At 61.9% G+C, this 24,809-nt stretch overlaps 1 protein-coding gene across 1 annotated transcript; it reads left to right on the plus strand.

Moving 5' to 3' along the window:
• Positions 1–18,638: 18,638 nt before the first annotated feature.
• On the plus strand, positions 18,639–22,704 carry LOC105471957 (prostaglandin D2 synthase). The gene is made up of 7 exons (XM_011724843.2): positions 18,639–18,858; positions 19,920–20,059; positions 20,150–20,226; positions 20,870–20,986; positions 21,105–21,206; positions 21,755–21,777; positions 22,535–22,704. The coding sequence occupies exons 1-6, from the start codon at positions 18,745–18,747 to the stop codon at positions 21,775–21,777; spliced, it is 573 nt and encodes a 190-aa protein (XP_011723145.1). The 5' UTR covers positions 18,639–18,744; the 3' UTR covers positions 22,535–22,704.
• The last annotated feature ends 2,105 nt before the right edge of the window (positions 22,705–24,809 follow it).

Raw genomic sequence — 24,809 nt, forward strand, 5'->3', positions numbered from 1 at the left:
TGGATGGTTGGGTGATGGGTGGATGGATGGTTGGATGATGGGTGGGTGGGTGGATAGTTGGATGATGGGGAGGTGGGTGGATGGATGGTTGGATGATGGATGGATGGATGGTTGTATATTGGGTGGGTGGATGGATGGATAGTTGGATGATGGGTAGGTGGGTGGATGATGTTGGATGATGGGTGGGTGGGTGGATAGTTGGATGATGGGTAGGTGGGTGGATGGATGGTTGGATGATGGGTGGGTGGGTGGATAGTTGGATGATGGGTAGGTGGGGTGGATAGTTGGATGATGGGTAGGGTGGGTGGATGGATGGTTGGATGATGGGTGGGTGGGTGGATAGTTGGATGATGGGAGGTGGGTGGATGGATGGTTGGATGATGGGTGGGTGGGTGGATAGTTGGATGATGGGTAGGTGGGTGGATGGATGGTTGGATGATGGGTGGGTGGGTGGATGGTTGGATGATGGGTGGGTGGATGGATGGTTGGATGATGGGTGGGTGGGTGGATAGTTGGATGATGGGTAGGTGGGTGGATGGATGGTTGGATGATGGGTGGGTGGGTGGATGGTTGGATGATGGGTGGGTGGATGGATGGTTGGATGATGGGTGGGTGGGTGGATGGTTGGATGATGGGTAGGTGGGTGGATGGATGGTTGGTTGATGGGTGGATGGATGGATGGATGGTTGGATGATGGGTGGGTGGATGGATGGATGGTTGGATGATGGGTAGGTAGATGGATGGATGGTTGGGTGATGGGTAGGTGGGTGGATGGATGGTTGGATGATGGGTAGGTAGATGGATGGATAGTTGGATGATGGGTAGGTGGGTGGATGGATGGGTAGATTAGTGGATAAATGGATGGATGGAGGGATGGGTGGATAAATGGATGGATGGATGGGTGGGTGGATAAATGGATGGATGGGTAGATTAGTGGATAAATGGATGGATGGAGGGATGGGTGGATAAATGGATGGATGGATGGGTGGGTGGATAAATGGATGGATGGGTAGATTAGTGGATAAATGGATGGATGGAGGGGTGGGGTGGATGGATGGGTTGATGGTTGCGTAATGGATAGGTGGATAGAAGGGTAGATGGATGGACGGATGGTTGGATAATGGGTGGGTGGATGGATGGATGGATGGTTGGATGATGGGTAGGTGGGTGGATGGATGGGTAGATTAGTGGATAAATGGATGGAGGGGTGGATGGATGGATAGTTGGATGGACGATGATTTTTTGCTCTTTTTTTCTTGTGCTCTGGATGAGGAGGCTGAGGTTGAAAGCAGCAGTTTGGTTGTGTCTGGATTGGGAGACATTCTATACTGTGTGGTCATGAGGACACAAGCCTGGGTGTTAGAAATCCTGGACCACGGCTGGCATGTATTAGATTTAACCCTGGAAAGGTTGAGAGTGAAGGTGGCTGTCTTTTGCAGAAAGGGCTTGTTGGGTGTTCCTTCCTGAATATGTCAAGGAAGGGTCCCTCCACCCTGGAGTGGGGGTCAGACACAAGGTCCCCCAGAGCAATGGCCTCACTCTCTACTCTCTTACTCCTTCTCCTCATCACTCCTCCTGCTGGGCCACGGTGTCCCCATGGGTGAGACTCACTCTGCAGGACCAGGACCTGTGCCTTCACCAGCCCAGGGCCTGGGCCATGCCCTCACCCGATGCCTGGCTGCAGTAGGGGATGGCTCCTCTGTGGGGTCCAGGCACAGGACCCAGGCCAAAAGAGAGGAGTGGCCTAGAGAGGCTCAGCTTGAGAAGAGAGCCCTACCCTGCCCCTGACAACCTAAGACAGACTCTGGAGGCCACCTTCTCCCTCTTGGCCTGGCACAGCCTTTGCCGGTGGGAATCCTTTTCAGTCCCTCTGCACAGATGGGAAAATTGTGAGGTTCAGGAAGGCTGGCTGGTCTCTTGGCAGGGTCACCCTGCCCCTGCCAGCTTCCCTTCCTCAAGGCAGGGAACATAACCCCGGCTGCAAGAGCATGACCACCATATGCAGGTGGGAGCCACTGCCTTCCTGGCACCCAGCTACACCCTCCGGTGGTGGCCAGCTCCCTGGACAAAGGCACAAGCAGAGAATAAGACTCCTCAACAGTACCCTCCTCTTCCCTGGCAGTGTCTCTGCAAAGCCCAACACACTCCCCTTCCCTCCACATCAATTCCTGGCTGGGGAGACAGGAGATGCTGCCTAGGCCTGTGTTCCTTCCCAGCTTCTATGGGGAGGGTGGAATTCAGGCCTGGCTGGATCCAGGGCCCCAGCCACCCCCTTCTGCTTCACTGGCCCTGGCCAGAGTGGCTGTGCCGTCCCACTGGCCACTTGGCTCCCACCTGGGTTGCAGGATGGTCTCTCTCCCAGAAGTCTTCAATCCTGGATGGAGGCTGTGTCCCCCCATCAGTAGCCAGGGAGTCCCTCCACACAGCCCTCCGTCTGTCTTGGACTCCAGCTACCACAACCCCCCTCATCCCATCGTTCCTGGGGTGACACAACTCTCTCTGGCCCTGGTGGTAGCCCCTGTGTGAACCTCCTCCCCTCAAGTCCCCCAGGGGCACCAGCACTTCCCGGCTGAAAGCCCTTTCCTGATGTCTGCATGAGGGGATGGGGCTGGGAGCAGGTGGCGTGGAGCCGAGGCCAGGCAGGTGATCCAGCAATGCCTGCCGGCGTGTGAGCCCAGAGGCCTGGGGCTGGACACTGACCGGAGAGGGCGTCTGCCTGCCCACCTGTCTGCTTGCTGGAGTCAAGTCAGGCTGACCCAGTGGAGTGGGGTGTCCTGCTGGCCCCTATCCCCATGTCCCAAGCACAGCAGCCCAGGCCCCTGTGGGTGGCCAGATTGAATCTCTTTATCCTGGCCTGAGTGGAGCCGCTCCCAGGTCACCATCTGGGCCTGCTGGGCCTGGGAACAGCCTGTGCCTGCCCCTCCCACAGAACAGGGTCAGTGGGGTTGGGAGCAGGTAAGTTCTGGTGGGTGAAGGGGCTGGACCCAGGGCTGGCTTCCGTCCCTCCAGTGGTCACCACCACCTCCCAGATCAGGCCCTGCGGTGGCAGAGGGGGCCTTTCCCCGAAGGCCAACTGTAGTCCCTCTCAGCCTTGTCCAGGGCCCGCCACAGCCACACAGAGCCTGTGCCTGCGATGGTGACTACACGAGCCTGTGATGGTGACAGTGACCACAGACAGGCCACCCAGAGCTCGGGCTGGGTATGGTGGGCTCTGGTGGGAAGCAGCTCCCGCACGGCTCATGGTGGGGAGGGTCTCCTCTGGTCCTCACTCCGTGATACCCCTTCCCAGAGCTCATGTCCCCTCGGGGCACTCTACCCATGGGACACCTGCCCTGGGCTGCCCCACGGGACAAGCGCTCCACCCACGCCCACTCAGACACTGAGAGGCGGCCCAGGAGGGGCTGGGCAGGTGGGAATGGAACTTTCGGGTCTGGGCCAGGCTGTCCACAGGCCCAGGAGGGGAACCGGGCCCAGCTCCTCTTCACACTGTTCAGACCTGGGGCGACCAGGGGCTCCTGGGTATCCACCCCAGCACCCCAGACCAGGAAAGTGAGGCAAAGGTGGTGGAAGACCTGCCAGAGCCGCCCGGCACCTGGGCCCATGCTGCTTTCCTGGGGTCAGGCTACAGAGCCCCTGGGCGGAGCGGGAAGCACAGGGTCCCCTTAGTGCTGCTCTGTCTTTTTGGGTCCTGGGGCCTGCTCCTGTGCAGGCTTCATCTGAGGGCTGTGGCGTGTGGTGGGGAGGCGGACACAGCTGTGCCCTGACCTCAAGAGTGGCCTGACCTGGGTGCAGGGCTGGGTCTGCCTCAGAAAACAGACACAAAGGCCACACACTATGTGATTCCATTTACAAAGTTCTAGAACAGGCCAAGCTCCTCGCCAGTGACAGAAATCAGGTCTGCAGCTGCTGCGTCCGGGGTGGGGACGCTGTGGGGTGGGGTAGAATGTTCTGTGGCCGGGGTGAGGATGCTGCCGGCAGCTGTGGGGGTGGAATGTTGGAATGTTCCGTGTTGGGGATCGCAGCGCTGCCTGCAGCTGGCAGGAGGTGGAGGGGGTCTGGAATGTTCCACGTCGGGATCAGGTTTTGCTCACGTGGGTGTTCATCGAGGTGTGCGACTCAGGTGCCCATGTTGCTGTGAGACGGCTCCCACGGTGGGACGTGGTGATGGTACGCTGGAGGCCTCCATGTGCACCTCTTGCCGTGTGTGGGTGAAACTCCTCCTGTTGAGTGCTGGGCTCCCGGGTCGGGGTCTGGGGGTGCAGCACGCATTCATGTTCGCATTCTCAGAACACCCACTGACCCCCTCCCACCAGGCAGAGCCCACCCTCCCTGCCTTCATGTCTGCAGGGCCTGGCACAGAGCAGGAGGCCGCTGGGCACTGACTGTGGAGCTCAGAGCTGTGTTGGTGGACCAGGCACCGCGTGAGGCCACAGATGGTGGACGTGGGTCTGCCCTGCCTGGCCCACTCCTCCTCCACACTGCCCTTCACAGCGCATGACTACACAGCCAGGGCCCTGAGCCCTGCAGGAGGAGTTGAGGGGTATACACCAGGACTGGAAGACCTGGCGCTATTGCACAGAGATGAGGGGGGAGGCCAGGCTCCTCAGGAACTCGAGTGGAAGCCCCACCCACCAGGGCCTGCAGGAACAGGGCTGCGAGGGGACTGTGTGCAGGTGCTGCTGGGAATGGGACCTGGAGCCTTGGCTGAAAGGGGCGGGGGCTCCTGCTGGCCCCTGAGCCCAGGGCCGCCCAGCTCAGCCGGACCCAGCACTCCCTGTCCTTCAGGCCCTGCCCGATCCAGTCTCTTTATCTTGGCCGAGAGCAGCGCCCTCGCGGCCACCATCTGGGCCTGCTGGGCCGGGACCAGCTGCCTGCGGGTTTCCAGCTCTGCCTCAGCTTGTTTTCTGTAGGAGGAAGAAGGAGGGTTGGGGGCAGAGTCATCCAGGGACTGAGTGGGCGGCATGGGGGGCCAGACCTGTGGTGCAGGGCTGAGCTGGAGGCACCCTCAGACCGTAGGCCCTGCTAGCTTTCTCGCGATCCCCAGGAAGCACGATTTCCCAGTAACCCCCTGGCGTGAGAAACTTGGCCCAGGTTCGCCGATTCCCCGATACTCACCCCACGCGTCCCATACATACAAGGCGGGGGACTCAGGGCTCCCGGCAGGACGGCCCACAGGGTCAGGGCAGACACCAGGGCCCCCACACAGGGGGACCGGTGGGCCGAGGGACCCCTCTCTAATCCTGGAGTGTGGGGAGGGTCCAGCCTCCCAGTCCCCAGGGCTTCGAGTGTGTTGGAGGCCCCGCTGCTGGAAAGGGGGTGCTATGTGAACGTGTCCCCAGATTTCATGTGTTGACGCTTCATCCCCAAATCCACTTTTTTTTGTTTGTAAGACAAGGTCTTGCTCTGTTGCCCAGGCTGGAGTGCAGTGGCACAACCTCTGCTCACTGCAGCCTCGACCTCCCTGGCTCAAGCAATCCTCCTACTTGAGATTTCAGCCTCTCAAGTAGCTGGGATCAAAGGTCCGCCACCACGTCTGGCTAATTTTTAAGTTTTTTGTAGGGACGGGGTTTCTCCGTGTTGGCCAGGTTGGTCTCGAACTCCTGGGCTCAAGCGATCCTCCTGCCTCGGCCTCCCAAAGTGCTAGGATTACAGGCGTGAACCACCTTGCTCGGGTCTCAGATCCACATGTTGGTTGGAGATGGGGCCTCTGGGAGGTGATTAGGGTTAGATGAGGTCCTCAGGGTTGGGCCCATGGTGGACTTGATGGCTTTATGAGAAGACGGAGACCGCAGCTGGCAGCTCTCACTCTCCACCACACTGTAACTCGGCCCCTCAACCTTGGACTTCTCAGCCTCCTGAACTGTAAGAAATAAATTTATTTTCTTTGTACATTTCCAATGTCAGGTATTCAGTTATAGCCACAGAAAACTGACTAACATGAACGGGGTGAAGTTTAGCGGGGGCCTTGTGCAGGGGCAGCCCAGGATCCTCAGAGCGAACCCCAGGCAGCTCAGCCCACCCCAGGGGCTCTCCTGAGGTGGGCCATTGGGGGTCCACCTCCTAGTGTCCTCTTGGCAAACCAGAAATAGGAGTGGGCTGGGGCCGTGGGATCTCAGACAGGGAGTGGCTGTGGGTACAGTCACCATGGTGAGGGAGGAGCAGCTGCCCAGGATGTATCAGGGAGGCTGAAACATTGTCTCCATCTCCCTGTGCAGGGCTTGCCTAGGCGTACACATACCAGGCAGGCACCCACACACAGACACATGTGAACACACAGAGGCACACACGTGTGCACACAGGCAAACACAGGCACACGTGTGTACACACACAAAGGCACACGCATGCACACAGGCACACATGTACACACATGCACAGGCATGCACACACAGAGGCACACCCATGCATGCACACACGTGCACAGGTACACACATGCACACAGGCACACGTGCACAGGCACACACAGGCACATACGTGCACGCACACACGCATGCACACAGGACCTTCGCTCTGTGACACAGTCTCCCTTGTTTCTTCTGAAACATCTCCCCAGGGATGTGGATGTGGGCTCTGTTGGACAGGAATGCTGGTAGAAAGCTATTTTATTTTGCAGGAAATTGTCTTATTTCTTACGTTTGTGTGGATTAACTGGGATTGGGTTTTTTTCCACCCAGCCAGCAATTGTGCACTTCAGTGGTGATCAGAGCGAGTCCCTGGCCCTGTCCCCACGGGGACTCTGCCCTGGGAGGGGATTCAGGGTTGTAGGGATCCTCAGGCCGGAACCCGAGTTGGCTGGGAGGGTGCCGATGAGCATTTTGCCCCGTCCCTGCCTGACTCAGGGCACAGAGCCCAGGGCCTGGGAGTGCTCAGGGCAGGAGACGCAGCAGATGCCAGCATGAGGACGGCCCAGTCTGGCAGACAGATGTCAGACAGAGGAAGAGGAGGCAGTCCACACGCCAGTGGGGCCAGAGGCCTGCACAGAGCACCGTTCCCACAGGGTCTGAGTCCTTGTGGGATGAGAGAACCCCACAGTGGATGGTGAAGCCGGTGGGCCTTCCGCATCCAAGGCAGGCGTCCCCTTGCTGTCAGCGGGGCCCCAGACCTGCCCTGGAGGCATCCCTGACCTCCAAAACCAGGATAAGGCCATGAGCCCAGGAGATGGGGCTGGTTGGGGGCAGGGAGGAGGAGAGGGGTGGATTCTAAGGCTGGGCTGAGGATGTGGCCTGGGGTCTGGGGATTCTTGTGCTGGAGCCAGCGGAAGCCCCTGTATGAGGGGAGAACCGACTGCACCGCTCGGCTGCAAGGCGAGGCACTGGGTTGGTGGGCTGTGGGGCTGGGGCTGGGGGTCAGCTCTGGGAGCAGCACGCAGGCTCAGGGAACCCCTCCGGAGGTGCCTGGGAGTTGGGGGAGGGGGCCCACCTCATACCCACACTGTCCTGTGACCCACCCGGGGGGACCACCCCAGGCCTGGCAGAGAGCACCGTGCCCACCCTGGCGCTGGAGGTGGTTCTGGGGTTTGGGGGAGTTTCTCTTCTGCTCTCCCCTTCCCCTCAGGCTGGAGAGTGCTGGGGTTCAGCCTCCTGTGACCGTGGGGCACCCTGGGCAGAAGCTTGCTGACCAGGGGCCCTGCGGGCCTGGCACTGACCTCAGACGGGCAGGGAGTCCGTGAACCCATCAATTGCTGCCTTGGGCAGCGGTGGGCGTGGCAGTACCTCAGGGTTCAGCACCTGCCTGACCGCCTGGCATCAAAGCTGCCAGTCCTCCGCAGTCCCCGCACTACCTGCCACGCCCTGCTCGGCAGAGGAAGGAGACTCGGGCCACACCCACGGAGGGACCTGCTCTGGCTCAGCATGGAATCCTAGGTTGTAGCCGCCTGCTTCCCCGGCTGTGTTTGCGTAGCAAGGTGGCTGAATCTGCACAGAGAGCAGGACGCCAGCCAGGTGTGCGCCTCCCGGGAAACCGTCCTAGAGAGGGGCCAGGCCGCACACCTGGGGCTGGAAGGCTCCATGACAGGATGTTTGCAAGAAACAGAAAGAAGCTTCCGTCCCGTCTCAGCCACAGGCACGCCGGATCCTCTGCTGCTTTGCCACAAGCTCGGGGGTTTCCCTCCCACAGCCTCAAGTGGACCAGGCAGCCGTGGTGTTGCTCCCTGGGTGCTCTTGACCGCCCAAGGCGGCTAAGGAGAAAGGCCTATCTTGAAAGGACTGGAAAACAGTGCGTCAGTATTTTAAAAATTAAGCTACACCATCATAGGACCTGGTTATTGCCTTCCTGGGTATTTACCCAAAAGAGACACAGCACACACCCACGCACGATGCGTGTGCCCACAGCGGCTTTATCTGTAAGGGCCCCAAACTAGAAACACCCCCAGGTCCACCCACAGGTGAAGGAGAATAAATCGTGATGTGTCTGCACAATGTGACACTGCCCAGCAGTGAACGAAGGAGCTACCGATGCTCTCGACAACCTGCACGGGCCCCAAAATAACCGCGCGGGGCGGAGGGCGTCCAGCAGCCAGAACGGTGCACGCGGACTGGCTCCACGCAGGCGAAGCCCCAGAAACACAGGCTCATCTCCAGCGAGGAAAACACAGCAGTGGCCTGGGGGCAGGGGAGGTGGTGGAAAGAGGAGGGAGGGAGGGATTCCGGGGGGCTCAGGGAATCTTTAGGGCGACCAACACAGTTGCCCCCTGATCGCAATGATAGTTTCGTGGGTGTGTGCATCAAAACGTATCACAGAGTTTGGGTGCGGTGATTCACGCCTGTAATCCCAGCACTTTGGGAGGCCGAAGTGGGCGGATCACCTGAGGTTGGGAGTTTGAGACCAGCCTGACCTATATGGAGAAACCCATCTCTACTAAAAAATACAAAAATTAGCCAGGTGTGGTGGCGGCATCTGTAGTCCCAGCTATTCGGGAGTTTCAGGGAGGAGAATCGCTTGAACCCGGGAGGCGGAGGTTGCGGTGAGCTGAGGTCGCACCACTGCACTCCAGCCTGGGCGACAAGAGCGAAACTCCGTCTCAAAAAAAAAACAACAACAACAACAAAAAAAACGTTTTGCAGAGAACGACTCAGAAGCTAATGGAAAAGCCGCCAGTAACTGAAGCTGGCCCAATATGAGCCACGAAACAGGATGTGACACTAGGGTGTGAGCCAAAGTGTAAAATACCTGAGGTCCACATGGATGTCAGTGAAGGTCTGTGCCTACCCGTGGGAGAGCAGAGACAAATCTCGGTGCAGCAAAGTTGCAAATGTGTGTGAAATCCCCTTCCGGGGGAGGTGGGGGTCGCACAAGGGACTTCATCCAGAGAGGACAGTTCAAAAAGAAAAAGACGGGCCGGGCGCGGTGGCTCAAGCCTGTAATCCCAGCACTTTGGGAGGCCAAGACGGGCGGATCACGAGGTCAGGAGATCGAGACCATCCTGGCTAACACGGTGAAACCCCGTTTCTACTAAAAAATACAAAAAACTAGCCGGGCGAGGTGGTGGGCACCTGTAGTCCCAGCTACTCGGGAGGCTGAGGCAGGAGAATGGCTTAAACCCGGGAGGCGGAGCTTGCAGTGAGCTGAGATCTGGCCGCTGCACTCCAGCCTGGGCGACACAGCAAGACTCCGTCTCAAAAAAAAAAAAAAAAAAAAGACAGAGAGGCGCAGGGTTCGGGTGAGGGAACCCCAGGCAGGTACCAAGGTCAACGTGGGCAGTGAAGGTCGCACTGATGGTGTCCCCCGTGTGACATGGTGGAAGCCCCGCCCCCATTCTCTTCCTCCCCGACCATCACCGGATTCAGCGTGAGAAACTCAGCAGACAGAGCCCAACTGAGGGGTGCCCCACAGACACCTGAGCAGCACCCCTCAAGGCCGCTGAAGTCATCAAGGACCAGGAAAGGCTGAGAAACGTCACTCAGGAGGAGCCCACGGATGAGAGACACAATGTCACGTGGTGACCTGGAAAGGGACCTTCAGTAACTAACGGAATCTGGAGAAAGCCTGGACGTCAGCTGACTGGACGTCCCAACACTGGCTCACTGATTGTGACAAAGGGATCACGCGAATTAGGACGCCAGCAAGCGGGAAACTGGGGGAGGGGCATGCAGGAACTCCCTCATCTGTCTTCACATTTTTTTTCTGTAAATATAAAACATTCTATGCTGGGTGCAGCGGCTCACGCCTGTAATCTCAGCACTTTGGGAGGCTGAGGAGGGCGGATCACCTGAGGTCAGGAGTTCGAGACCAGCCTGGCCAACATGGAGAAACCACATCTTTACTAAAAATACAAAAATTAGCCGGGTGTGGTGGCGCATGCCTGTAATCCCAGCTACTCGGGAGGTTCAGGCAGGAGAATCACTTGAATCCGGGAGGCAGAGGTTGCAGTGAGCTGAGATGGCGTCACTGCACTCCAGCCTGGGCAACAGAGTGAGACTCCGCCTCAAAAAAACAAAAACAAAAACAAAAACATATATATCTATATCTATATCTATCTATCTATCTATCTATAAAATATATATCTAAAGTAACCATTTTTGTTATGTATTTATTTATGTTTGAGATAGAGTCTGGGCAACAAGAGTGAAACTCCGTCTCAAAAAAACTCTGCCTTACCTGGGGGTAAGGTAGAGACCAAGGACCCACAAGATGCTCCCCAAACCAGGCTGAGCTCCAGGGAGCTGCTTGGACCCTGGAAGAGGACAGAGGCCCCCCCAAGGCCTTAGAGGAACCCGGAGACTGCTGGGCCCAGAGGGAGGTGTCTGGACCCTCCAGCCTGTGCCCACATCCTCTGGCCCACCTGCCCATCATGCCTCTGCCAACAGGGCCCAGAGTTGATGCACCCCCACAGCCAAGTGTCTGAGTCACCAAACCCTGAATTCAGAAATGCACATGTTCCCCGGGACCCCTGAGAATTGGGCTGTGGCCAGGCCAAGGCCAAGGCCAATGTCCTCTGGGGAAGCCCCAGCCTAGGTCAGCAGTGGCCTCCTAGGGTCAGCCATCCCCAGGGGCCTCATTACAGGACCAGGGTGGTAAGAAGTCCACAGCTGCCCCACACAGCAGCAGTGGAGGGGAGGCAGGTGGGCTGGGGGCCCTGGGGGAGTGGGGCCAAGACCTGCTGCGCCCGTGAGACAGGAGGCTTGGAGGATGGGGGTGGGGCTGCATCAGGGAGGTCCTGGCCCAGACTAGACCTGTGGGCAGAGTAGGGTGGGTGCCAGCAGCCTCAGCACAGACACATTCCGTCCCACCCACCACCAGCGCTCCCCTCTGCAGCTTGTCCCAAGTCAGGGAACAGCTTGGCCTGATCCTGCTGATGCCTCAGGGCAGGACAAGGCGGGGAGGCTCCAGGGAGGCCACCCATGCTGGGCACACAGTGGACCATCACACCGTGTCTTCCGCCATCACACCCAGACCCAGGGCTGGCCAGGAGCCTTCGGGGCAACAGCTCTGAGGATGGATGTAGGCATACGAGGGCAGGGACCCGGGCTTTGGGAATCAGAGGTGAGGCCTGGGACCTTCCTGGGAGCTGGTGGTCTCTGCGGGTGCCCACCCCCAGCCCACATTTCCACCCCCGTTCCCCTCCGAAGGTTGAGACCAGGGAACGGTGGGCGCCAGTGGAACGCATGCTCCTCAACCTTTGCTGGGCCGAGTCCAAGGAGGGACCCCTACCTCCCCAGCCCAACCTCCCTCTGCCCCGCCTCTCCCCTTAGCCCCCCTGCTGAGGAGGGAGAGGAGCACCCTTCCTGCACTTGGAGAAAAAGAGGTTGCTTGTCCTGGGGTGGGGGCCAGCAGGGGACCTCACTACCAGGGGGTCCCAGCCCAGACCCTCACCCACCCCCTTCCCTACCCCCTTCCTCACCCCCTGCCAGGCCGGCTGCTGCCCAGGAGTCCTGCCCCCTGCAGCCCCGTGGGGAGCCCTGGGACCCCTGTGGGTGGGCCTCACCCTGCTGGGGACACTCCAGCCACAGCAAGGGCCCCCAGAGGGGCCTGAACGTGCCTTTCCACAAGATCCGTCTCCAGCCTCAGGAAGGAGCCGGTGAGTGGCCTCCAGGATGGGGAAGGAGGAAGGAGGGTGCAGCTGGGCCAATGGGCCTGACTGCCACAGTGCGCATGGCCCCCACGGCCCTGGAGAACCCTGCCAGGTGGGAAGAGCTCACACCCTCTGTGCAAGTGGAGAAACTGAGGCTCAGGAAGGCTGCCCACCCCCTGGCCAGGGTCACCCATCCCTGTCAGATCCAGGCTCCTGCCAGAGTACAGGTACCAGACCAGCCTGGGACCCTTGCCTGGGGAGGGGGTCCTGGCCCTGCCCACCGCCAGTCCCTGCAGTTCTAGGGGAGTGGCACGTCCTGGGGCTGGCAGTCAACACCTTCAGGCCGGAGCGCAGTTCCCAATTCAGGATGTTGGTGGCAGCCGTGGTCACGTCCAGCCTGCTCAGCTGAAGCTTGGTGCCAACAGCCCCTGCCAGGTGATGGGACTGCCCGGGGAGGGGAGATGGAGGCCTGGGGGTGGAGACCCCTCATACAGACAGGCAGGTGGGCAGACCCCGTGGGCGGTCCCCGTGGGCAGAAGGAGGCAGCGCCTGCCTTGAGGGAGCTCACCCACATCCTCAGCACAGCTGTAGGGCCCCTGCTCCTCTCCTGGGGCCTGCAGTTTGGAGGAGGAGCCTGTCCTGAGATCCAGGGGCAGGGGAAGATCAGGGCAGGGTGCAGGGCCAAGGGACACAGTGACTGTGGCTGGGACGCCCCAATTCCACACATGCAGTGAGAACTTCCACGGGCAGGGACATGGTCGGGGTGGGGACAGGCAGGCTGCCAGGAAGAGCAGCCTCAGGAAGAGTGGGGAGCAGGACCCTCCGGGAGGCCAGGAACCCCCGCCTGCCAGCTCACCCAACCTGCCCCTCCCCAAAGCCTTCCCCCCAGCCTCTCCCCACCACAACCTCCTCCTCCCACAGGGACCCACTCTGCGAATGCTGGGCCAGGACCCCTGTCCCTCAGAAGCAGCCAGATCAGAACCTTCTTAGAGGCCAGGAGGCTGAGTCTTCCCTGCCTGACACCCCAAGAAAGGCCCAGAACTGCCCCCAAGTTAAGGACACTCCACATCTGTAATCCCAGCACTTAGGGAGGCCGAGGCAGGAGGATCAACTGGGGTCAAGAGTTTGAGACCAGCCTGGGCAACAGAGTGAGACCCTGTCTCTACAAAATAAAATAGAAAAATGAGCTGGGTGTGGCGGTGCATGCCTGTAGTCCCAGCTACTTGGGAGGCTGAGGAGGAAGGATCGCTTGGGCCCAGGAGGCTGCATTGAGCTGTGATCGTGCCATTGCACTCCAGCCTGGGTGACAGAGCAAGACCCTGACCCTAAAAACATAAATAAATTAAAAAGGACACTCCAGGGAAGGTCTTGGTGTGGCTCCAGAGGGGGCACGGTCAGCAGCCTGTCCCCAGCAGTAGGGTCCTGACCCTCACCTGCTCCCTGCAGAGGTGGGGCTGGAAAATGACAAGATGGAGGCTACGCCGGAGACCAGGCGCCAGGAGAAGGGACCCAGGCCCAGCTGCTTGGTGAGGCCCTGAGCACGGTGGGAAGGGGCCGCCCAGGATCCCCTGAGGGCTGGGCTGGGAGGGAGGGTTCTCCCCAGGGCTCACCCCCCTTCTTGGCACAGGGTAGGGGAAGGAGCTGGATTTCGACCTGAGGGAGAAATTTATCAAATTTGACCAGATCCTGGGCATCAGCCTTGACCACATTCCCTTCCTGCCCCAGACTGGGCTTGGAACCTGGGCTGCTACTGGCGGCCCTGCCCACCCACAGTCACCCCGTGCTCAAGGACAGTTGGATCCGGCTCCTCCTGGCACAGACTGTTTATTTCTGATGGGGTGGTAGGGGCAGGTGTGGTTGAGCCTCCCACGGGGAGGGGGCACCAGCAAGGCTGGGACTGGCGGTGAGGGTGGGGTCGCCAAGGGCCGGGCCAGGCTCCACTGTCCTCAGGACAGAGAGTGGCAGGCCCAGGCAGAGAATCGCGGAGGGGCTGCAGTGACAGAGTGGAGACGAAGAGACCTGCGGGGGAGAGAGGGGCAGAGTGGGTGCCAGGGCCGGGAGGAAGGAGGGCCTCGTGGATCCCAGCAGCTGCCTCCCTCCCAGCTGGGTGCTCTCCTGGCCTGTCCCACACTCTCAGGTGAACAGAGCCAGATTCGTCCTCAAACACAGGCCACCCTCCATGGTGCCCAGCAGAAACTGCCTTAGGCTGGGGGGCTGGGACCATGGGGTGACCAGAGGCCATGGAGGCCTGTGACTGAGGGGCCCTGCCAAGCTCCACAGCACCTGGCACCCCCTGCCCCTGCTAGGAGCACTTCCCTCACCGCTCGCTCTTCTCAGAGCTGTGGCTCCGTCCTCCTGGGTTGCCTCGAAGGAACCCCAGAGTGAGAGGCAGGAGCCCCCATCTCAGGGGTGTGGGTCCAGGCTCCCTGTGGCCACCCCCCGTTCCCCAGATGGGAGCTAGGAGACCCTGAAGATCCAGGCCCAGCCCTGACCGAGGGTAGGCACGGAGGTGGGGAGCAGCCTCGAGAATCGGGTCTCCACTTGTGCCCTGCAGGAGCCAGCCCCTTGCGTTGAATGGTCCTTCTGGCTTCTGGTCTCTGTGGGGAGCGGTGCCCAGCCTGGTGCTACAGTGACCCAGGGGTCCTTAGGCGAGGCCCTCCCAGGCTTGGCCCCTGCCCAGACCCCGCTGGCCTGGGGAGCTCCTGCCCAGCCCCTAAATGGGCAAGGTGGGGACACTTTAGCCCTGACCTTCCATTACCTAGCTGGGTGCTTCCTGGAGTCAGACGGGGCCTCAGAGGTCCACAGCACCGCTCACAGCACCGGGATCCTGGAGCTGAGTGTCTTGAGGCTGGGGGTGTGGGTGTGGTGTCGGGGGTTAGGCCACCCCCTCCTCACGGCCCTGCTGCCTTTGGGATGCAGCAGCCTCTGCCAAGCCTGCTGGAGCCCCACGTTGGACAGATCGCTGCAGCACCCCCAAATTGCCCTTTGTCCCCCAGAGACAGCCAACCCAGCTCTGGCTCCAAAGTAGCAAAATTGGCTGCAGCTTGGCCATAACTGTCTTTGGACCTCATGGCCAGCAACGCACATACGAGTCTCAAGTCCCAGGGACACACCTGCTCCCCTGTCCTCTGCCTCATCCCCGGCTGCTGGGGAAGCCTGACCTCCAGGGTGGTGCTGGGAGAGGCGGCCAGAGGCAGCCAGAAAGGGTGAGTGAAGAGGTGGCCGTTCCCAATGTCAGTAAACACCCTAACAGCCAGGAACAGAGAGGCGGGCTGGGTGAAGAGTGGTCCCCATGCTTTGAGCAGCTCAGAGATGCCCTGAGGAGGGGCGGTCCCACGTGGCCCATCCACTCAGGCCTCCTTCAGTCACAGAGCAGCTCCCTTGACACAGGGAGGCCTGGGGGAGAATTTCTTGCCCCTAGAGGAGCTCTGAGCTGGGCTGCCCCCACTGCACCCGGCCCTGGTCTCCCCGGCTACAATGCACCAGGCTGGGCACCGCTCCCCACAGAGACCAGAAGCCAGAAGGACCATTCAGCCCAAGGGGCTGGCTCCTGCAGGGCACAAGTGGAGACCCGATTCCAGAGGCTGCTCCCCACCTCCATGCCTACCCCCAGTCAGGGCTGGGCCTGGATCTTCTGCCCGACTTGTTCAGAACACTCCACACAGAGTCTCAGTGACCCTGGGCACTGCCCTCCCCTACGGAAGATCCTTAGTGGGGCAGCTCTGGCAGGAGTGAGCCTCTGGGGCCGGCAGGCTTCAGTACCTCTGAAAGGTGGAGTGTGGAGGCTGCCCCTCCCCAATCCCAGGCTGGGGGAGCTGATCCCCGGCCACAGGTGGGTGGGGCTCACGAGGTTCCCATGAGTTTATTCGAGGCTGGTGGACACTCAGTCGAGCTCAGGTCCCACCAGTCACTGGGTCAGCCTCGGCCCTTGAGGGCAAACCATTGGTGGGGACGCTGGATAGGGGCACCACTGCCCCCAGAGGATGCTGGCCAGGGCCCCAGGGCAGACATAGCTTCCCTCCAGGAAAAGGTTGGGGTCAGTTCTGGGAGCCCAGGCCCAGGCCACCAGTCTTGTCTCGGACCTGCCTGGGCCGCAGGCAGGGGGATGGCCTTCGTGACCTCTTAGGGTGGAGGCCAAGTCCCTGCATTCTGTGACTCAAAGCAACTGGTTCCCAGAGCAGCGGGGTGGGGCGGCCAGCCTCCTTCCTGCCCGCCCTCCCCCAGGCTCCACCAAGGTCCTGCCTGGCAGCCAAGCTCAGAGCAAAGGGAAGGACACAGAGAGTGTGCAGTGGGGGGGGTCCTTGTCCCTGCCCAAGCTGCAAGAAGCTCCGTGAAGGCCCCTTCTGCCCCCGTCCACCTCGCACAATCCTAGTGGGGGGAGGAGGGAGAAACCCGGCGTGTGTTCACCAGGAGCTGGCAACTGCCCTGCCCTTCCTGGATGTGGTGAGAGATGAATCTCCGGCCCTCGGGTGAGCCCAGGTGCGCCCATGAACCAGGGCTCGTGGGCGGCTTCCACTCACTGGTCCTCACTCAACCGTGTCTGGGGAGTGTCCCTGGCCTCCCGCTGGCCATCTTGACCACAGGGACTGAGGAGTCGGTTCCTGAACCGAAGCATGAGTTTGTCAGCTCTTCCAGCTCCCCAGGCGCCAATGACCACATGGTCTCAGTAACGACTGGTCAGGGAGAAGGGACATGGGACCTGCCGGGCCTTCTGCTGCCCACTAGAAAATGAGGAAGAGGAGGGGCTTGGTCCTCGTTCTAGGCACCGGGTTTGAGGGCTGGACACCCGAGATCCCTGGGAACCCCTTTGGCTATGGGAAGACCTTGCCCCATTAGGCTTCAGAGTCCCTCCCCGGCAGGTGACCCAGGCCTGCCCTGACGGAAGCCATTCAGACCCAGAGCCACGTGTCCCGGGTCTCCCTGCCCTGGGCCACCTGCCACCACGCCCCAGGGCTTGCTTACCACTGGGAGGCGCCATTGTCCTGGACTGGCCTGGTCTGGGTTGGGACCTCCAGCCAGGCCAGTCGGTGAACCACCAGTCCCACCAGGGTGGAATGACAGTCAGGACTCAGCTGGCAGTGGGCAGGAGGCCAGTCTTGTGATGATGTCGCAGCCACAACTCTCTTCCTGCCCCTCCCTTGTCCTGACGGGAGCCCCCAGCTCTGTAGCTGAGTCAGGCCTGGGGGCCATGCGGGGTCCTGAGTTTAGGCACCCCACCCCTATCTGTTCCAACAGACCCTCCCTCTCAACCTAGGGCACAGATGGCATCTGAGCCAGAGCACACTGCTGCTCCGGGCAGGGGCTCATGGGAGGCCTGGGTGGAGGAGTGGGTTCTCAGGGCTACCTTGGCCCCCCTGCACTTTTGCCCTCTTTCCCCCGCCTCTCCGGTGCCTCCCGGCTCCCTGGGACTCACTCCCTCCTTGGCCTCTGCCTGGGACGCTGCCCGGCCACCCCCACCAGCCCTGACACCAGTGCTGCCCACTAGCCGCTGCTGCTACATAGGCATGCGCCTCCCCCAGTCTGGGCTCCTTGACCCCCGGGCATTGGGAAGGGGGAACAAGGAAGCAGTCCATGCCAGCCCACTCCCAGGGCCCATGAGCCCCCAGCAAGGGATGGGCCACAGAATCCAGGAAGAAGACAGGCTCCAGCCCCGAGTGGTCGCCAGCAGCTGCCTAGAAGCTCACCACTCCACCCCATCCCACTCACTCCTGCTCTCACGTACATTTCCCAGCTCCCCACCCCGGCCCACCTTCAGACCAGCGGCAGCGCTCACCCACCACGCCTGCCAGGGAAGCTCAGTCCCAACAGAATCCAGACATGGCCCACCGCATGTGCCTGCCTGTGACGGCCTGTGACACGGCCCCAGCCAGGGCCGACGAGCTGGAGGGGCCCAAGGAGCTGGGTGCAGCACTGGGGTAACAGGACAGCCCCATGGGGTGCTCCCGAGTCTGGACCAGACTCGGTGGGGGTCAGACTCCGGGTGGGGGAATTGCTGGGAGAAGGTGGGGCCTCTGGCAAGGGATAGGGCCTGTGCTCAAGCCCAAAGGTGCCCCAGGCTGAAACGGGTGCCCAGGGGTCACTATCATAGCCCCAACAGCCGGCCATGGGGGAAGCCGTGCTCAGCACACCTGGCCCTCGGGACCCTGCAGGGCAGATCAAGTTTCTCTACCTTGGCCTGAGCTTCTCATCAACACTTCACTTGCTGGGCTTCTCAGGGTGGAAGTGGGGCTTTGTGTCCCCTTCTGGGGTGGCAGGGCTCAGAAAGGGAATGATGGTAGGGGCTGCGAGATGTGGGTCCTGGCCCCCAGTGGGAAGAGACCAGAGGCCTCGGAGGCGGGCATGGCTGAGAAACACAGCCTCTGCCCTATCAGGGCCGTTGGGTCGGTACGCCCTGCCAGCAGGAGGAGGGTGGGCAAGGTCCCTGCCAGCTCTGTCTCTGGGACCAGTGGGCAGGGGCCTCTGCCTCACCCCACACTGCCTCAGCCGGGGCAGCAGGCCCAGGCCTCTTGCATAAGCGCCCCGTGGGGGACGAGGCTGCAGCTGTGCCCGGCCACCCCATCCCCCAGCATCACGAGTCTTCAGTGGGCTGTCCTCGGGCCCTGGGTGGAGGCCAAGCCTGGCCCATAAATAGGGGTCTCCTCAGTGCCCTCCGCTCCTCCTGCACACCTTCCGCACACCTCCCTTGCTCTCCCACACCACTGGCACCAGGCCCCGGACACCTGCTCGGCTGCAGGAGAATGGCTACTCATCACACGCTGTGGATGGGACTGGTCCTGCTGGGGCTGCTGGGCGGCCTACAGGCAGCACCCGAGGCCCAGGTCTCCGTGCAGCCCAACTTCCAGCCGGACAAGGTGAGGGGCTTCCCTGAGCCATCCCCAAGTGCTACAGGGCCCTGTCAGGGGAAGGGTACTTTCCGGCTGGGTCTTCTCCCCGGGAGGAGCGAGTGAAGTCCCGCAGTGCCGGGCAGTGCCGGCCAGGGACTGAACGGGCACGCAGGAAGGAGGCTGGGTAGCTGCCCCAGGAGGCTGACCGCGAGAGGCCCTCCCTGGGCACCACGTCCCGTCTCCCTTGATGGCCCACGCAGACACAGGGCCATACACGCTCCCACGCCATCCAAACACGGCCACTCCTACGGGCACGCGACCCCCAGAGGACACACGAACGCACGTTCCACACCTGGGTGCCAGGACACGGGCGGGTGGGGCACGAGGATGACGCCAAAAACGCCGTGCGCGGTGGGGGGTCGGGGGGACGCGCACCGCACAGCCAGCCAGCGACGCGCGCTCTCGCCCGGGAGCTGCGCGGGGACGCGCCAGAGCTCGGGTTCCCCGGCCGCGCGCCCCTCCCCGACGTCGAGGAGACTCCCAGCGGTCCGCGGAGCGGAGCGGAAGACCCGCCCCCCCCGTCAGGAATGCGACGTCCTCAGCCGCCCGCTGTATGGGCCGAGCGCTCCGCCAGGGGCACAGAATCGGGACCGGGGGTGGAGGGGCCCGAGCTGGCTGGTGGGCGGCGTGTGAGGGTGACGGACGGTCCTCGGGAGGGGCGTGGCCAGACGGCGTGCTCGGTGCCAGGGGCGTGGCCAGCTTCTGGGGCGGAGGCGTGAGGGGCGGGGCCACCTCCTGGAGCGGTATGAGGGGCGTGGTCAGCTCCCGGGGCGGGGACGTGAAGGGCGGGGCCAGCCTCTGAGGCGGGGTCGTGAGGGGCGCGAGGGGCGAGGTCAGCTCCTGGGGCGGGGGCGTGAGGGGCGGGGTCAGCTCCTGGGGCGGGGCCAGTTCCTGGGGCGGGGCGTGATTGAGCGTGGGGGCGGGGCGGGGTTGGAGACTGGAGCGGGAGGGGCAGAGGCGCCTCCACGGGTCGGCAACAGTGGGTCCGGAGGGTCCTGGCCGACGCGGTTGGGGGTCGCTCGCCGCAGTTCCTGGGGCGCTGGTTCAGCGCGGGCCTCGCCTCCAACTCGAGCTGGCTCCAGGAGAAGAAGGCGGCGCTGTCCATGTGCAAGTCGGTGGTGGCCCCTGCCGCGGATGGTGGCTTCAACCTGACCTCCACCTTCCTCAGGTGGGACAGCGGGCAGGTGGGCTGCTGGGACGGAGAGGTCCAGGAGCACCCTCGGGCCTAACCCCTGACCCCGAGGTCACCCACCTACAGGAAAAACCAGTGTGAGACCCGAACCATGCTGCTGCAGCCCGGGGAGTCCCTCGGCTCCTACAGCTACCGGAGTCCCCGTGAGTGGGGCCTCCACCAGCTCCTGAGCCCAGCCTGGGGGCGACACATGCAGGCGACTCTGGGCCAGCCCCCTGCCGCGGAGATCCATGGGGTGGGGGGTGATGGCTGCCCCACCAGCGTCAGAGGCCAAGGCCAGGCCTGGGCATGACTGCCCATGCACAAGTGTTGGGGACAGAGAGACCCTTCCTCCAGGGGTTTGGATCCTCTCTGGAGCCCACCAGTGTCTTGCCAGGCCCCTCCCCTGCCCTCTGGAGCTTTCCCCACGTAAGCAGCCCCCCAAGGCCCCTCCACATGCCTCCTCCTAGTTCTCCTCCCCAGGACCCAGGGGCTTCCTCACTCCCACCTGGGGAATGGTTCCCACAGGGAAACCTCTTCACTTCGGGTTCTGGCAGCGGGTTCTGCGGCTGCACCAGGAATCCTGGTTTTCTGAGCCTGGCTGCCCCAGATTCTGGTTTAGGGACAGAGTTCACAGGCTGTGCAGGTGGGAGCAGGGCACTGACTGGAGAGCAGCCGGGTAGGGGAGCATCCCGGGCCAGCCGAGGGCCTGAGTGCCCCCACAGCCCACAAGTGCACCCCTTCCCTGAAGCAGAGATGAGGTTTGTGGGGCTGAGTCCCCAACAGGGTCGTTTCTTGGGTTCCCAGACTGGGGCAGCACCTACTCTGTGTCAGTGGTGGAGACTGACTACGACCACTACGCCCTGCTGTACAGCCAGGGCAGCAAGGGCCCCGGCGAGGACTTCCGCATGGCCACCCTCTACAGTACGTGCCCGCCGCTGCCGCCCGCACACAGGCATGACCAGAGGGGGCTCCCCAAGACCCAGGGCAGGGCACACACCATCCCCCCGCTGAGGCCAGCTCCGTCTCCACCCTGTCCCAGGCCGAACCCAGACCCCCAGGGCTGAGTTAAAGGAGAAATTTACCGCCTTCTGCAAGGCCCAGGGCTTCACAGAGGATTCCATTGTCTTCCTGCCCCAAACCGGTAAGGGGTCCTAATCTGATGGGTAGAGGATTAAGGTCAGATTAGAGGCAGGCAAGCAGTCTCCTGACAGGGAGAGGCAGAGGGGAGGAGGTGGCCCCGCCCTGCTCGAGGCCTGGGCCAGGGACAGAGGGGGTGAGTGTTGGAGTCAGAACCTCCCTCCTGCAGCCTCTTCATGAGGAGCCCCCTCCATGGGGGACATGGAGACCAGGCGCCCACTCTGTGCCAGGCCCTAGCAGCTCCCAGAATGTGGGGCTCCAGCCTGGTGGGGAGCATAGGGTAGAGGGTGCCTATGGGGGATACAGGAGGACCAACCATACTGCACTCAGGCACAGCCTCCTGGGGCGGACAGCCTGCTCTCGGCAGAGGTGAAGAAAGACCCTCTCTTTGTTTTGAGGGGCCAGGGGAGAGGTGGGAGGTGATGGGGGGGTCTGTGCAGTTTGGGGGCTCAGTCAAGGCGAGCTCTGTATTAGGAGAGGGACAGGAAGCCCAGTGGGAAAATTGGCCTAAGTCTGGGATTCTGACGACAGCCCCGGCTTCTTTCTTGGCAGATAAGTGCATGACGGAACAATAGGTGAGCCACTTCATTCATTCATTCATTCATTCATTCATTCATTCATTCAACACACATCCACCCAACCCACTCTGCGATGGATCAGGGCCCCAGGACAGCCTGGTGCTGCAGACCCATCCTTCCTGATGGCTGCCGTCGTCCAGGGCTGGGCAGGAGACTGGGCAGGGGCTGCCCACACTGACGAGTGTACAGGTGCAAGGCTCGGAAGGAAAACCTGTCCCAGCGGCTGGAATAGGGCTGACCCCTGAAGGCTCACGGTTGGGGGGTGCAGGTGTGAGGCCCCAGGCAGAAAAGGCCAAGGGGCTATACCACAGGGGCCATCTGGCAGCAAGGGCATCTGGCACCTGGGATAGGGGTAAACCAGGGTGGGGGAGATGGGATGGGAGGGAACTGGGGATGAAAGGGGAAGTCCGAAGACGCTGCATGGATGCCGTGGGAGAGCTCAGGGGAGCAGGCTCAGGGCGGATTCACCCACCACCCCCAGGAGGGAGGCATAGGCTGGAGCTGGAGTCCGTGGATCCTGGGGCTGGGAAGGGTGGAGTCCGTGGATCCTGGGGCTGGGAAGGGTGGAGTCTGTAGACCCTGGAGCAGCGGGGATCCGAGCCCCAGCAGTGGATCTTGCTCTCTCAGCGAGGCTCAGCGGGGCTGGGGACAGAGAAAAGTCCCCCTACCCTGCACCTGCTCCATCAGACTGGAGTGGGGGTGGGCTGGGGAAGACTGCAGTCCTCCATCCTCGGCTTTCGGTTGCACCCCCCAGGACTCCCCAGAGCTGAAGCTGGGACCGCAGCCAGCCAGGTGACCCCTGCGATCTGGATGTTTCCGCTCTGTTCCTTCCCCGAGCCCCTGCCCCGGCTCCCCGCCAAAGCACCCCTGCCCCCTCGGGCTTCCTCCTGGCTCTGCGGAATAAACTCCGGAAGCAAGTCTGTAGGTTGGCTCCTGGCTGTCTGTGCCGTCGTCACCAGTCCCGGGCCTGGCCCTGGCCACCTGGACCTCCTGCTCTATAAAACCTCAGCCTGAGGTCAACAGAGGAACAGACCCTCTAGTGTTTGCTCCCAGTGGGGTCTTGAGTCAGGACAGCTAGGAGGGGGTGTCCCTCACTGTCTCCCACCCAGCCCAGTCGTGTGACCCTGCCCCACAGCCCCACACGTCCAGCCATACCCCCTCAGCTGCCACTGCCACCAGGCCGGTGCTGAGGTGGGGGGGGTCAGTGACTCATCTAAATCCCTTAGGCAGGTACCCTGCACCCCCAACCCCACCCTGTCACCCCCTCAGCAGGAAAGGCCTGAGGCTCAAGGCCCCAGAGGAGGTTTGGACCTGTTGGGTGTCTTGAGGTGAGGTCAGGGGACAAAAAAGGAACATTTGTTGGAAACATGCCAGAGCGTCTCCACCCTCCATCAGGACTGACTGACAGAGTGGGCTGGGGACAGGACACCCCACATCCCTTCTGGTTCCCTGGGCACCCCCTGCCCTTTGACCTGGGCCACCAGATCACAGCCTTGTCCACTCGCCAGAGCCCTGGCACCACGGGCACACCATGCCCCACCGGTGCCCTGCCCAACCCTGCTCCCTCCCAGATTCCCACCCAGGCAGCCTTTCTCAGGTACACAATGTGCAAGACTCACTGTGACCTGCCCACCAGGCCCCCCTGAGCAGGCCCTGCAGAGGCGCCAACCTTTCTGAGGGTCAGAGGTGAGGGTGAGCTTCTGGGTGGCCTTCCCGGAGAAGGGGGCTTAGGGCTGTGCCTGAGCTCAAGGTAGTGGGGATCCAACATCCCAGAGGGGCTGCAGAAGGCCAGAGAGGCAGGATGGGGTGAGCTGCAGGCCCCCTAGCCCAGAGGCCCATCAGAACTACCCTCAGCTGCCAGGCATCCGGCCCCACCCCGGAGGAAAGGCAAGGCATGGCTGGGGTTGGGTGGAGGGAGCCAGGCCAGAGCACTGCAGCGTGCAACTCGATCAGAAGCCTGTCACAGTGGGTGCAGTCCCAGGCCAGCGGCCCCCCCGGACACCTTGGGGGCATAAAGCCTACAGAGGAGCCACCTCAGCTCTGTCCTGCTCTTGTGTCCCAAGGAGACGCCATGCCACCTTGCTGCACGATGCTTTGGGCTCTGCTGATCAATTCCCTCCTTGCCCTGCTCTGGGTGTCCCCAGGCCAGGCCCAGGTCCCCATCCAGGCCAACTTTGATGCTAGCCAGGTGCGCCCAGCCCTGTTTCCTCCTCCTCTCCAATGAGTCCTCCCAGCTTTGGCACTGCACCCCAGGTCCCTGTCCACACTCTCTTTGATCCAGGCTCAGCAGGGCTGGGGGCATGGGAAACCCCCCACCACACCTGTTCCATCTGACTGGCGTAGGCGTTGGCTGGGGAAGACTGCAGGCCTCCATCCTAGCTTTTCGGTTGCATCCCCCATCACTCGCCAGGGCCCAAAATTGGGACAAGTTACAGCTGCCTGCCCCTCACTGTCCCCCACCCACCCCACATAGACCTGTGACCTTGCCACAGCCCCACCCATCCAGCCGTACCCCCTGGGTGCCAGCTGCAGACAGGCCGGTGCTGGGCTGGTGGAGGCCAGTTGCTCATCTGCGGAGGCCCCCCCTCCCTCAGTTCTGCATCAGGGTAGAAGTGTGTACAGCAGCCCCTGTCCTGGCCAGGAAGCAGCTGTGTCAGGACAGAACGTGGTGGGCTCAGGCCCAGGGCACAGGGGCGGCCTTCCAGCCTTCCCTGCACTTGCCCTGCAGTTCCAGGGCACCTGGTACATGGTCGGGGTGGTGTCAGATGACCAGGACTTCCTGGACTCCAAGGACAGCATGAAGATGCCTGTGGTCTTAGTGACCCCCTTGGAGAACAGTGACCTGGCCCTCAAGTTTGGATATCCCATGTAAGTGACCCCACAAGCCCGTCAGACTCAGCCTCAGATGAGGCCAGATGAAGGTCCAGAGGGACCACGGTGTCCCCAGCACATCGGGGTCAGACCACGGGTCCTTAAGGGCTCTGTGCTGCAGAGCTCCAGATGGCAGCCACACGGTGTCCAGAGGGACC

Source organism: Macaca nemestrina, chromosome 14 (genome assembly GCF_043159975.1).
Source record: "Macaca nemestrina isolate mMacNem1 chromosome 14, mMacNem.hap1, whole genome shotgun sequence".
In the NCBI taxonomy this organism is placed as follows: Eukaryota; Metazoa; Chordata; class Mammalia; order Primates; family Cercopithecidae; genus Macaca; species Macaca nemestrina.